The sequence below is a fragment of the Eriocheir sinensis genome, chromosome 17 (assembly GCF_024679095.1).
Source record: "Eriocheir sinensis breed Jianghai 21 chromosome 17, ASM2467909v1, whole genome shotgun sequence".
NCBI lineage: Eukaryota > Metazoa > Arthropoda > Malacostraca > Decapoda > Varunidae > Eriocheir > Eriocheir sinensis.
In genome coordinates this window covers 4,796,157-4,810,569 of record NC_066525.1, presented here as the reverse complement: position 1 = coordinate 4,810,569, position 14,413 = coordinate 4,796,157, and the positions used below count along the sequence as shown (strand labels likewise).

The 14,413-nt window shown below is 45.0% G+C and overlaps 1 protein-coding gene across 1 annotated transcript in view; it reads right to left on the bottom strand.

The window, feature by feature from the left end:
• Window positions 1-14,413, bottom strand: part of LOC126999810 (uncharacterized) — a 64,247-nt gene that overhangs the window by 8,604 nt on the left and 41,230 nt on the right. Inside the window, exons 2-10 of the mRNA XM_050862806.1 lie at window positions 5,388-5,729; window positions 4,480-4,641; window positions 3,417-3,648; window positions 3,144-3,227; window positions 2,520-2,656; window positions 1,957-2,090; window positions 1,081-1,235; window positions 432-510; window positions 82-244 (exon numbers count right to left, since the gene is read on the bottom strand). Of these exons, the coding sequence (XP_050718763.1) occupies window positions 82-244; window positions 432-510; window positions 1,081-1,235; window positions 1,957-2,090; window positions 2,520-2,656; window positions 3,144-3,227; window positions 3,417-3,648; window positions 4,480-4,641; window positions 5,388-5,729 (1,488 nt within the window). The remainder of the gene's footprint in view (window positions 1-81; window positions 245-431; window positions 511-1,080; window positions 1,236-1,956; window positions 2,091-2,519; window positions 2,657-3,143; window positions 3,228-3,416; window positions 3,649-4,479; window positions 4,642-5,387; window positions 5,730-14,413) is intronic.

The window sequence follows — 14,413 nt, the reverse complement described above, 5'->3', positions numbered from 1 at the left end:
ACCCACATCCACACCACACACATCCACATCCACACCCACACACCCACATCCACACACATCCACATCCACACCCACACTCACGGGACAGCTGCCAAGACACATGGTCACATCACACTGCAGGTACAGCATCCGGGAGCCCGTGAAGCGGAAGGTCTTCATGTAGGCGAACACACTGGTTTGGGCGACGGCCTGGCCCAGCCTCGAGCCCTGGAACCCGGTGATCAGAGACTCGTCGATGGGACAGCTGGGGCGACGAGAAAGGGAGAGAAGAAGGTTAGGTTAAGTGAGGCTATGCAAAGGAGTCATGAGTTCGATGCTTACCCAAAGGAATCAAGGACCTCGATGTTTACCCAAAGGAGTCAGACTTCGATACCTACCCAAAGGAGCCACTTCGATGCTTACCCAAAAGTCAATATGAGTTCGATGCTTACCCAAAGGAGTCAATAAGTTCGATGCGTTTGTTGCCTCCGTTGTGGGCGTGGCAGTCGCTCACCACCATATCGAAGTTCTCTGTGGGGATAGACAGATAGATGTAGATAGAAAGACAAACTGAAAGATAGATACAGATAGACAGAGTAGCAAAAGGACAGTAGTGAAGAAAAGGATAAGAATACGAAGCTTACCTTTCAATACTTCCTTCCGGTTTGTTCTCTTTTTACTTCCTTTTCATCTTCCTTTTCCTGTTATACTCCTTCCTCGTCTCTCCATCATCTTCTACTCCTTTCCCTCTCTTCCCCATTCGGATCTATTCCCTTATCTCTTTCCTCCACGACGGTCAACTTCCTTCATCTCTCTTCCTCCTTCTCTTCTTTTCACTTCCCTTTTCGTCTCCTTTCCCCTCTCTTTCTCACCCTCTTCTACTTCTTTTCTCTTTCTTCCCCATTATGCTTCCTCCCTTTTCCTTCTCTACCCTGTTCTCCTTCCTCTTTCTCCTCCCTCCCCCACCTTCTTTTCTTCCCTTACTCTCTCTCTCCCTCATTATGCTCTACTCCCTCCCCTTCTCTTTCCTCCACAATGTTCTCCCTTCCCCTTTTTTACAATGTTCTTCCTCCCTCTCACTCTCCCCTCTCTCTTACGTACCGTGCTGGGAGGTCATGTAGATTACCAAGGTCAAGGGGTCACCAACGCGGACGGGGCCATCCACCCTTGGGCCGTCCGCGCTGAGACCCTGACGGATTTCCATTTTACACTCCGGGGCTCGTAGTGTGAACTCCCGTAGGTCGCCCGTCTTGACGCTGCGGGCCGTGTTAGGTTAGGTTAGGTTAGGTTAAGTTAGGCAAATTTGGTTGGTTGATTGGATGGTTGTTTTTTGATTGATGGGTTGGTTGATTGGTTGGTTAGTCAGTTAGTTAGTTAGTTAGTTAGTGAGTGAGTTAGTAAGTGAGTGAGTGAGTGATTTAATTAGTGAGTGAGTGAGTGAGTGATTTAGTTAGTGAGTGATTTAGTTAGTGAGTGTCAGTCAGTCAGTCAGTTAGTTAATTTGTCAGTTAATGAGTCAGTAAATCAGGCTATGGCAGTTTAGGCTAGGTCAAGTAGTTCCAAATATGTCAGGTTAGGTAATCTTAGGCTAGATCAAGTTAGGCAGGTTTAATTAAGTAATGTTCCGTTGTTAGGTCAGGTCAGTTTATATCAAGTTAGGTTAAGTTACGTCGTCAGGTCAAGGCACAAGACACAGGCAGGTCGTTATTAGGTCAGGTCATATTCAGGACACAAACAGATCAGGTCACACTCAGGATACAACACACAGGCAGGTCATTATTAGGTCAGGTCATATGCAGGACACACACAGATCAGGTCACACACAGGCAGGTCATTATTAGGTCAGGTCATATGGAGGACACACACAGATCAGGTCACACTCAGGATGGAACACACTGGCCAGGTCAAACTCAGAACCCACACACACACACACACACACACACAAACACACACACACACACGACAGGTCACACTCACGTCACGTCCATGAAGGGGAAGGTCACGGTCTTGCGAAACTCGTAATCGTACTCGCAGGTGACCTTGAAGTGCTCGTCCCAGACCTCCTCGATCAGCGGGTTGTACTGGACCGTCAGGGTGTTGCGGGTCACTGTCTTTTGGGGGAGAGGGGGGGATGAGAGGGGGAGGGGGTGAGAAGGGAAAGGGAAGGGGAAGGGAGGGGGTAAGAGAGAGCGAGATTTTATTTCTTACTTAAAACTTGGGAACCGCAAAGTGTGTGTGTGTGTGTGTGTGTGTGTGTGTGTGTGTGTGTGTGTGTGTGTGTGTGTGTGTGTGTGTGTGTATTTACCTAGTTGTAGTTATACAGGGACTGGGCTTACGCTCGTGTGGTCCCGTCTCCGTATCTGTATTTGTCCAACTGTGTGTGTGTGTGTGTGTGTGTGTGTGTGTGTGTGTGTGTGTGTGTGTGTGTGTGTTCACGTGCTGGACTCGCCGAATTTTAGGGCATTGCGTTATTCACCACGGCCTGTTCACGTTCTGGACCGAGTATCTATAAAATCTATGTAAGCCTCTATTTCTCTTACCAAGGGCGTCCGCGTGAAGGCGTCGGGCACGTCCTGGTTCCCACTGGCGGTGCCGCAGCGGTCGTGCAGGACGATGAAGGTGTAGGAGGGGCGACCCGACCCGCTCACGTATACGCAGTCCGTGTTGTGTGCGTAGCCTGGAGGTGGTGGTGGTGGTGGTGAGGACGGAAAAATAATAACATAAGAACGTAAGGAGTCTGCAAGGGGCCGGCAAGGCAATGTAAGGCAGCTCCTGTGAACCTAACCCCACCGACATCACTAGCCATGAGTTTATCTAATAGAAGGAGGTGTTTCAGTTTAATTCAATGTAAGGTTTTGTTATATAGCTTTGTAAAGTTTGTGGTAATCACTGTTGCTAGATTGTCGTACTCAGACCATAGTATTTACCGGTTTCTGACGCCTAACTATTGCCAAGAAACATCAGGAATTAACTATTTTAATGATAATTTTAAGTGATTCTCCTTATTGGGGTCCACGAGACAGTTTTTGGGTCGGAAGTCGGTAAATATAAGAGGCTGAGTAAGACAGTCTGGCAACTTTGGTGGTAATATACAATAACAATTGAAAGTAACACACACACACACACACACACACACACACACACACACACACACACACACACACCTGAGGAGTAGATGAGGCCCGAGAAGGATCCGTTGAACTTGACAAAGATCTTCATGCTCTCCTCCTGACACTCCGCCTCGATGCCTGAAAATAATAGACACACCTGTACATTAGACGCGCCTAACACGACACACCTGTACATTTGACACACTTTTAATTAGCAAACACACCTGCAAATTAAACGCATGTGATACTGATTGACGCGCCTTTCAATTACCACTAGCTTTCACTTATACACACAAAAACACCCCTATCCCCCCATCCCCCACTCACCCAGCACTCTCGTCAGATTCCGCGGAGGACGCTGGAGAACCCAAGGGCGGGCCTGGAGCGAGGAGGACGTGAAGTAACCGCCCTTGTCAATGGACCCACTACCGCCACCACCATCACCACCAAGACCGGGAGACGAGAAGGGGCGTGGCATACTGGGCGCGAGAGGGCGTGGGCGGGGCGTGCGGCGCGGGAAAGGGTACATGAGGCCCTCTGTAGCACTGCGCCCCGTGACCTGACGAAGGGGAAGAAGGGAACGGTTATGGTGGTGAGGGGAAAGGACAGAAGAAGGGAGGGACTGTGTTAGAGTGTTCGTGGGGAGAGCGGAAGAAGGGTGGAAGGGAAGTGTCTTTAGAGAAGGGAAAACGAAGGGAAGGGTTGTGTTAGAGTGTATGACGATGGGAAGAAGATGGGAATGAAGGGAAGTGTGTCAGTGAAGAGAAGAAGGGAAGGGCTGTGTTAGTGAAGGGTAGAGGGGAAGGGAAGTGTCTTTAGTGAAGGGAAAACGAAGGGAAGGGTTGTGGTAGTATGTTTAGGGACGAGAGGAAGAAGGGAAGGGTTGTATTAGAGCGTCTGGTGAAGGGATGAAGGGAAGAGTTAGTACGTGAATGTGGAGCAAGGGAGAACAAAAGAAGGGAAAGGGTAAATGTATGAAGGGTGTGTCCAGGGTCTAGCTAATGACGAAAGGAAGGACAGGAAGGGTTTAAATTTAGCAGTGAAGGGAAGGGAGATGTTACTTAAGAGACAACGTGTATGTAACATGTTTATTTAGGTGCCAAATTTATGTGACGAATACATTTTGTGGCATTTTATTTTCCCCATTTTTTCCCCTTTCTCTTAGTCCTTTCACAACCAAAATAAACATCGATAAATAAAAACAACAACAATGAAAGCAAGAAAACATCATCCTAACTTCAATATCTTCCTTTTTAGTGCATTGAAAATTCGAGGAACCGGACCTAGCATCATCGTTACTATTCTTTTGTATGTAATGTTTCGATTATAATGTTGAACTGCACTGCATTGAGGAACCACTGAATATACTTATACATATAGGCTGGTATACCTCTTCTGTGGCTGACCGAGGCCCCTTGTGGTGGTGGTGGTGATGGTGGTAGGGTGGCGGCGCAGTGGTGGTAGTGGTGGTGGTGGTGGTGGTGTGAGAGGTGGTCCGCAATAGTCTACGGATATGCGCCGCCGCCTTCACGTCGTCCGCTAAGAATTCCACCTACGGACGAGGCGAGGAGTGAGTTTGAGCTTTTTTCTTTTTCTTTTTCTATTTTATTTCTCATTTTTTTACTAACAGCAACTTATGTGGTTTTGTTGTTATCTGTTACCCGCTGTTACCACCACCACCACCACTAACGACAACAACAACACGAACACCTTCACCACACATACCACAACTACCTGACTTTTATCATTAATTACTACCATTTACCTGTTCTTGCTACCACCACCACCACCACTAACAACAACAACACGAACACTTTAACCACACATACCACAACTACCTGACTTTTATCATTAATTACTACTATTTACCTGTTCTTGCTACCACCACCACCAACAACAACGACAATAACAACATCAACAACACAAACACCTTCACCACACATATAGCAACTTCCTGACTTTTATCACTAATTACTACCTTTTACCTGTCCTTGCCACCACCACCACCATCACCACCACCAGTAACTCACTACCCTTCATCTATGTTACAATCAGCATCAATAATCTACTCTAATCTACTCTGTCCGCAAAGAAGAGAGAGAAAAAAAGAGAAAGAGGAAAAAGGAACGGTAAGATTAGAGAAGAAAAAAAACAAGAAAGGAAGAGGAAAGCGAAAGATCAGGAAAAGAGTGTCACTGGATTTTTTTTCTTTTTTTCTGCATAAGGAGTGACTAACTTTTTACAGCATCCTTAATTAAAAAAACAATATCACCTGAGACACCTTGGTTAACCTCTCACCTGTAGATCTTGCATAGGAGGAAGGAGGAGAGCGGCTCTGTCTTCCTTTCCTCCTCCTCCTCCACCACCTCCTCCTCCTGGTCTTCCTCCACTGAATCCTCGTGAACTGAAGGAGGAGGAGGAGGAAGAAGGAGCGGCTAAGTTAGAGCTGCTAGTAGTGGTGTAGAACGGACGACCTGTAGTAGTAGTCGTCGTAGAGGTCGTCGCAGTCGTGTCCTGGGGGTCGTCTGCGGGCGGGGGCAGCGTGACGAAGAGTGTGAGGTTATCTGTAGATTCTTGGGTACCTGTGGCTGTCGCTGACGCTGCTAAGAGGACCGCCGCCCACGCCAGCATTCGACAGGCCTGGAAAGAGTGATGGTAAGAAAGGAGAGGAAGGAAAGAAGGAAAGTAGGGGAGTTAGGAGGGAAGGCAAGGGAAGAGAAAGGAAAGGAGGAAAGGAAAGAAGGGAAGTAGGGGAGGAAGGAGGGAAGGCAAGGGAAGAGAAAGGAAAGGAGAGGAAGGAAAGAAGGAAAGTAGGGGAGTTAGGAGGGAAGGCAAAGGAAGAGAAAGGAAAGGAAGAAAGAAAAGGAGAGGAAGGAAAGAAGGAAAGTAGGGGAGCAAGGAGGGAAAACAAGGGAAGAGAAAGGAAAGGAGAGGAAGGAAAAAAGGAAAGTAGGGGAGTTAGGAGGGAAGGCAAGGGAAGAGAAAGGAAAGGATGAAAGGAAAGGAGAGGAATGATGGTCGTGGTGGTAATGTGGTTAGAGAGAAGAATGGAGGGTGTGGAGAGTAGGGAGAAGAGAAGAGAAGAAAGAGATAGAGAGAGAAAAGGATGGGAAACAAGGTGGAGAGAGAAGAATAGGAGGATGTGGAAGGGAGAGCATAGGAAGGAGAGAAGAGAAAAGGGAAAGAGAGAGAGAAAAAAAATGGAAAAGAAGGTGGAAGTGGCGATTAGGTGTTGAAAGAGGAGGAGGAAAAAGAGTACAGTTATAGTAGTAGTAGTAGTAGTAGTAGTAGTAGTAGTCGTAGTAGTAGTAGTAGCAAAAACAACAATAACATTCTAGCATTAACTCCTTCATCTTGTATAGTGACTTACCTTTTTAACAGACGAGGATGAGGAGGGACAGGTGGAGGTGGAGGTGGTGGAGGTGGAGGTGGTGGTGGTGGTGGTGGGACAGACATAACAGCGGGCATCCTCCACCCTCGCCATACTGCTGTTCTGCTCCTATAGGCCTGACACACACACACACACACACACACACACACACACACACACTTCCTGGAAAAAAGGGAGAAAGAAAACATGATTAAAATTACTACAATTCATTTTTTTTTCAATCTTCATTCATTCTTTGTTTTCTTTTCTCTTGTTTTCTGTTTTGTTATTATTATTATTATTATTATTATTATTATTATTATTATTATTACTATTTGCTTACGTGATTGTTATATATGTGTTTTCGTAGTTTTTTTTTTATCTGTCTCTAATTATTTGTCTGTCTCTTATCTGTATCTGTCTCTGTCTGTCTGTCTGTCTGTCTGTCTGTCTACCTGTTTGCTTGCCTGTCTTTCTGTCGGTCGGTCTGCTTGTCTGTTATTCTGTCTGTCTCCTTACCTACCTGTCTGTCTGTCTCTTATCTGTATCTGTCTCTGTTTGTCTGTCTGTCTGTCTTTCTACCTGTCTGCTTGTCTGTTATTCTGTCTGTCTCCTTACCTACCTGTCTGTCTGTCTGTCTCTCTACCTTTTCTTCCTACCTGTCTCTCCCTCCCCGTTTTAAGCATAGCAGTGAAAAGGAAGGTGGTAATTAGTGAGCCCCACCGTGAAGCACACCTGGCCCGCCCTGCCGCCTGGATTTGTGTCACCTGGGCGCGAAGTAGCAGCGGCGGGGAGACTAATCACCGGGGATCGATATAATGCACAGGATGAAACGTTTAATTTAGACTCAGCCAGGCGCGGGGAATGTAGCAGAGTCAAGTTAATGCTGTCTTGAGCCTTGCCTTCTCGCCTTGCCTCCTTGCGTCCCCCACGATTTTACTGTTTTTTTGTGAGAGACGCGCCAGTACTCGTACCTACCTACATGCTGCTCGGATCTTCACTCAACCTTAACTTCAGCGACTTCGCCAAATGGAGCACCGGGGGGCAGCATGAACCAAGCCAGCGTTGCCAGCTCACCCTATTAACCTCTTAGCATTAACCGTTTTTTTTGCACTTATGACTCTTGACTGCAGCAAAAAGACATCACCAATTAACCGTTTTGACGACAACTATTAATTAATCTAGTTATCGTGGTGCAGGAGACGGTTTGTGGGTTAGAAATCGGAAAATATAATAGGCTAGGGGCGGCAATCTGGCCACAGAGAACCAAGCAAGAGTCATACATCACGGCACCCACTATAAATAAAATTCGCCTGCACCACTAACGGGCGGGGCCGTCCAAGAGGTCCCCCAGAGAGCCTACCGGCGCTATAGGGACCACCTAAAAGAAAAGAAAAACCAATATCTTGACTTTAACACTTATCGAAGACACATAACGAAGAATAGTGGCTGTGAAGGTTTACGACGCTTTTTGGCATCTTTTGTATATCGTGTTCGTATTTTTCCTCTTTTCCATTCCTTTGTTGTTATAAGGTAAGGAGTGAGTGAAAGGCTGATGATGACGTGGAAATATTTTTAGACTATTTCACCGATAGAGAGATAGATAGCTAAAATTGGATAGATAGATGGATAGACAGACAGATACAGATAGATAGATACAATTGGATAGATAGATGGATAAAATTGGATAGATAGATGGATAGATAGACAGATACAGATAGATAGATAGATAAAATTGGATAGATAGATGGATAGATAGACAGATACAGATAGATAGATAGATAAAATTTGATAGATAGATGGATAGATAGACAGATACTGTTGGATAGATAGATAGATAGATAGATAGATAGAGAGAGAGATAACGGCACTCATGGGCGTGGGTTATGAATACCTAGGGGAACAAGACCGAATTATTCTCTCTCTCTCTCTCTCTCTCTCTCTCTCTCTCTCTCTCTCTCTCTCTCTCTCTCTCTCTCTCTCTTTTCGTAATCTTAGCTGTGCAGTTGTTTAAAGATGCCAAAACAACAACAACAACTACTACTACTACTACTACTACTACTACTACTACTACTACTACTACTACTACTACTTCAAAACGGAGAGGAGAAAAAAACAAAAAGAAGAAGAAAACGACAACAAAAACAAGTATCCTACCTTCCCTCCCTCCTTCTCTCCTCCTTCCCCTCTTCCCTCCCCTTTCGTAATACATGTCAATCAATTCCTCCCTCCCCCCTTCTCCCCCGCCCCCCCAGCGTGTCACCCCCCTACCCCTACCCTCTGTCACGCACATATAGTACTCGTGACACGCGACTCGTAGCGCCGCGTAACGCTATGGAGATATCTTGACACATAATCACGTATTAATTTCCCCCTCTTTATCTGTTTCTCTTTTCCCTCCCTTTCCTCTTCTTCTGCTCTTTTTCTCCTCTCCTTCAGTCACGTACTAATTCACTCTTCTACTTATCTGTCCTCTTGTTCCTCCCTTCTCTTTCCTTTCCCTTCTCTCTGTTTATCTCCTTCTCATTCTCTTTTTTTCACTTTCTTCCTTCTAGCTTCATTTTCTTATCTCTATCTATTTCTATCTTTATCGATTTATCTTTATCTCTTATCTGTTCCCTTGTTCCTTCCTTCTCTTTCCTTTCCCTTCTCTCTGTTTATCTCCTTCTCATTCTCTTTTTTTCACTTTCTTCCTTCTAGCTTCATTTTCTTATCTTCATCTATTTCTCTTTATCCTCTTTCCCTTCCCCTCTTTCCGCTCTCTTTCTCCTCTTCTTAATTCCTTTGCGTTTCATTCTCTTCTCTCTGTTTTTTTCTCCCTCCTCCCTCCTCCCCTCTCTTTCCTTTCCCTTCCTTTCCTCCCCTCTTTTCGCTCTCTTTCTCCTCTTCTTAATTCCTTTGCGTTTCATTCTCTTCTCTCTGTGTTTTTTTTCTCCCTCCTCCCTCCTCCCCTCTCTTTCCTTTCCCTTCCTTTCCTCCCCTCTTTTCGCTCTCTTTCTCCTCTTCTTAATTCCTTTGCGTTTCATTCTCTTCTCTCTGTGTTTTTTTTCTCCCTCCTCTCTCCTCCCCTCTCTTTCCTTTCCCTTCCTTTCCTCCCCTCCTTCCGCTCTTTCTCCACTTCCTATTCTCTTCTTGTCTTTTTTCCCTCTCTCCCTTTCCTTCCTTTTATCATATTTAATTTCCTTCTCTCTACCAGTTTCTTTTCCTTCCCTTCTTCTCCTCTTCCCTTCCTTTTGATACACCTGAATGCTCTTTTTTCTTCCTTTTCTCCTTCTCTTCTCTTCTCCTTCCTTTCCTTTCCTTTGCTTTCCCTTCCTATCCCTTCCTCTTCCATTTTATATTTTTACCGGAACAAAAAATAAACCAAAAAAAAAAAAATATGAGGGAGAAAATGAGAAATAATTTGACGCCTAATGGTCTTTTCCCCCCCCCCCCCCCCTCTCTCTCTCTCTCTCTCTCTCTCTCTCTCTCTCTCTCTCTCTCTCTCTCTCTCTCTCTCTCTCTCTCTCTCTCTCTCTCCTGCGGATGAATCATTACTCATAACGGAGAGAACAAGGGCCACGCGACCACATGAGAGAGAGAGAGAGAGAGAGAGAGAGAGAGAGAGAGAGAGAGAGAGGCGGAGTTTTACAAGAGTCAACATGTTCGAACCACAAACAAACAAACACACACATACAACAACAACAACAACAACAACAACAACAAGCTAACCTAACCTTTCCTCGTAGGGTTTGTTGGGTATGAAAAAGATGGAAAAAAAAAAATATATATTAAGACTAGATGGAAGAAGAGAAACAGATATAGAAGAGGAAAAAGAAGAGAAAGAATAATATTGATGACGATGATGATAATGAAGAAAAAAAAGAAAGGAAAAAAAAATGAGTTGGACGGAAGTAAAGTACACACACACACACACACACACACACACACACACACACACACACACACACACATACATACGTCATTCCCTCACCTTCCTCCCTAATTACAGGTGTCTTTCTCTCCCTTCTTAAGACTCCTCCCTTCTTTCCCTTCCCTCTACTTCCTTACGACTCCTCAGCCTCATCATCATCATCTCCATTGTCCTCCTCCTCCTCCTCCTGTTACTGTTCTTCCTTACGACTCCTCTTCCTCATCGTCATCTTCATTGTCCTCCTCCTCCTCCTCCTCCTCCTCCTGTTATTGTTCTTCCTCACGACTCCTCCTCTTCCTCATCGTCATCTTCATTGTCCTCCTCCTCCTCCTCTTACTGTAATTGTTCCTTTGTTTTGTTTTATCTTCCTCGTCTTTTTATTCCTCGTCCTCATCGTCATCAATATAATTCTTCTTTTTCGTTTTCTTCTTCTATCTGTTTATTTTCTTCCACTTCTTACTCTGTTCTCCTTTCTCTTTCTCTCATTTTCATTTTCTCTTTCTCTCATCTTCATCTTTTTTTTTTCATCATCAATACATTTCTTCCTTTTCTTTCATTTTCTACCTATTTTTCCTCTTCCACCTCCTCCCCTTCTTCTCTCTTTTCCTCCTCCTCCCCCTCCTCCTCTACTTTTTTTCCTCCTCCTCGTTGTCATCAATATAGTGCTTCATTTTCATTTTCCTCCTCCTACCTTTTCCTCCTCCTCCACCACCACCACCACCTCCTCCTCCTCTTCCTCCTCCTCCTACACGCTCGCCGACCACCTCTACGCCACGCCCATAATCTCAGCCGCATTAAACAGCCCGTTGCATGGAGAACAGTAACTCAGGGGGCCATATTTTCAAACAATTCGGCGGCCTGGTAGATACACTCATTTGACAAGGCTTTCGTAGAAGTTGGGAGGGGGGTTGGATTGGGGGTAGTTCTGTGATCCTGGTGGTAGTTTGACAAAGCTCCGGTACCATCACACCACACATATGACAAGTCTTTCGTAGGAGTTGTGTGTGTGTGTGTGTGTGGGAGGGGGGCTTTCCATGTAGGGTAGCTCTGTGACCCTGGTGTTAGTTTGACAAAGCTCTCTTACCATCACACCACACATATGACAAGGCTATGGTAGTTGTGGGGGGCCTGGTGGTATTATGACAAGGCCTCTGTATCCGTATCATCACACATTTGACAAGGCTTTCGTAAGAGTTGTAAGAATCATTTCCATGGGAGGTAGTTGGAAGACCCTGGTGGTAGTGACAAGGGCACTGTACCAACTCACTCATATTTGACAAGGCTTACATAGGGGTTGTTGGTGTTCTTTCCATGGGTAGTCGCATGAGCCTGCTGGTAGATTGACAAGGCTTCTGTATTGCCATGGACGTCAAAACACATCCATGAGAACGCGATTAATCTCCTTTTCCTCCACGTGGGATAGTTTTATGACCCTGGTGGTAGTTTGACGAGGCTCCTGCAGTACCATGAACGTAAGAAAACACTCATGAGAACGCGACTTAGTCTCCTCTTCGGCTTTTGGGAATTGTTATCGGCGTCGCAGACGCCGATTAACAGATTGTCCATCTTCTTGTTGTTGTTGTTCTATTCAAGTTGTTTTTCTGGCTTACCCATGCATTGTAGTCATGACATTGTATAATAACATTTGTTCAGCCCTGATGAACCCTACAACATGGCATTATAAACAAAATCAGTTTTTTTTTTCTACGTCTTGGCCTGTGGCGCCGGTAGGCCTTCATAGTAGTGCCTGGTGGTCAGCCCCAGCCCGTTGTGGCGCAGGCAAGTGTTTATAGTGGCGCCATCTTTACTTTTCAGCATTTTCCAATTTAGACTCCTAGTTGCATAATATAAATTGTTGGGGGTGTTGGAGGGTCAGGCGACGCCCATCTAGCACAGTTTTTGTGCTATTAACACTTGTTGATGTGACAGGCGGAGGAAGCGTCTGAGAGCGACCTTAATAAATTGGTTCTCATTTCGCTTTAATCTCTCGTTAAATCAATTATAAGAGACGTGATTCAGTTCAGAGTGTAGTTACGTAACGCTGATGAAGAGACCGTGTGATTCAGACTGACTACCACGCTCTACCTCTTTCCTTTCCTTCGTCTTCTTTCTCTTATCTTTCCTTTTCATTTTTCTCCGTTTTCCTCTCCCTCATTCTCTTCCTACTCTCTTTTCTTTTGTATTTTCCTCCTCCATTTCCTCTTCGACTCCTACTTTTTCTTTACTTCCTCCTCCTCCTCATTTCCTCCTCCTTCTGGGAAATATATATACCTTTCTCCTCCTTCTAATTTTTCTTCCTCCTTTTCATTCTTCTCGTTCTTGGTCTCGTCATACTCTTCTTCTTCTTCTTCTTCTCCTTCCTCTTCCTCGACCGATTAAGTCATTAACTCCATAAAATCACCAAATCTTCTGTACTTCCTGGAGGCGTGGTTTTGTTTCTTCCTCGTTTCCGCTCCTGTCCTCCTCCTCCTCCTCCTCCTCCTCCTCCCCTTCCCTTCCCTTCACTATGCCTATCTGTCTCTCCTGTCTTTTCCCCTTCGTTCCTTCAAGCATCACTTCCCTTCTTTTTGTCAATTTCTTTTTCCTTCCTTCCTCCCCTCCTTCAGGTATTTTCTCCTCTCCTTCCTTCCTCTCCACCCTTCTCTTTATGTGTATTTTTTTCCTTTCCTTTCCTTCCTCCTCCTCCTCCTCTTCTTCTGAACCTTAAAACACGCAAGGGATGAAGAGAATAGAAAACGGGTTGACAGATATGACTCAATTCTTTTACTGATACGATTCAATCCCATTTTCTATGACGGAGATGAGCACTGAGGCAACGCACACCTATAGAGTATGCCACTAACTTTACTACCATTCCTCAACGCCCTCTACTCTATCTCCTCCCTCCCTCCCGAGCCCCCTTCCCTCTCCCTTCCCCCTCCTTCCTTTCCCCTGCCCACTCCACTCCACCCTTCCTTCTCTTCCTACATCCACTTATTCATCCACTCAAAGTATACCGTCTCTTCCACCTCATTTGCTTTAAACACACACACACACACACACACACACACACACACACACACACACACACACACACATTAATACACGGTCTGAATCACCTCCTCCTCCTCCTCCTCTTCATCATCATAATTCTTCTTTTTCCTCTTTCTTACTCTTTTTTATTTTTATTTCTTCCTCTTCTCCTTGTTCTTGTTATTTAGTTTGTTCATGTTCTTTTTCCTGTTCAGGTTTTTATCTCTCTTTGTTCTTCTCCTCCTCCTTCCTTTTTTTCCTTCTTATTCTTCTTTTCCTTGTTCATCTCCTCCTCTGCCTTCTCCTTCTCCTCCTATTTCTTCTACTTCTTCATTCAGTCATCTAGTCAGTCAGTCAGTCAGTCAGTCAATTGGCAATCTCATTAGGCCTCTACAATATCAGTCAGTCTATCAACCAGTCAGTCAGTCAAGATATCTCACTGACTCTAAAAAGTCAGTCTATCAATTAGTTAATCAGTCAGTCAGTCAATTGTCAATCTCATTAGGCCTCTGCAATATTAGTCTTTCTATCAACCAGTCAGTCAGTCAAGATATCTCACTAACTCTCTAAAAAGTCGGTCATGCAGTCAATCAGTTAGTTAATCAATCACTCAGTCAGTCAAGAGGTGAATGGAGATGGTTGACTGGATTTGACTGATTGGCACTTTGCATTCCACTCACCTATGCAGTTACTTTGTCTCACGCTTCACTGACTGTTTGACTGATTGACTGATCCACGCAATTCGTCTAAATTTCCTCTCTCTCTCTCTCTCTCTCTCTCTCTCTCTCTCTCTCTCTCTCTCTCTCTCTCTCTCTCTCTCTTAATTGACTGGATATGTGACGTTGTCTAGTGCTCTCTCTCTCTCTCTCTCTCTCTCTCTCTCTCTCTCTCTCTCTCTCTCTCTCTCTCTCTCTCTCTCTCTCTCTCTCTCTCTCTCTCTCTCTCTCTCTCTCTCTCTCTCTCTCTCTCTCACACACATACACTTACCTGAAGATTTAAAACAATAGACGCTTTCCTTTCTTTTCTTCT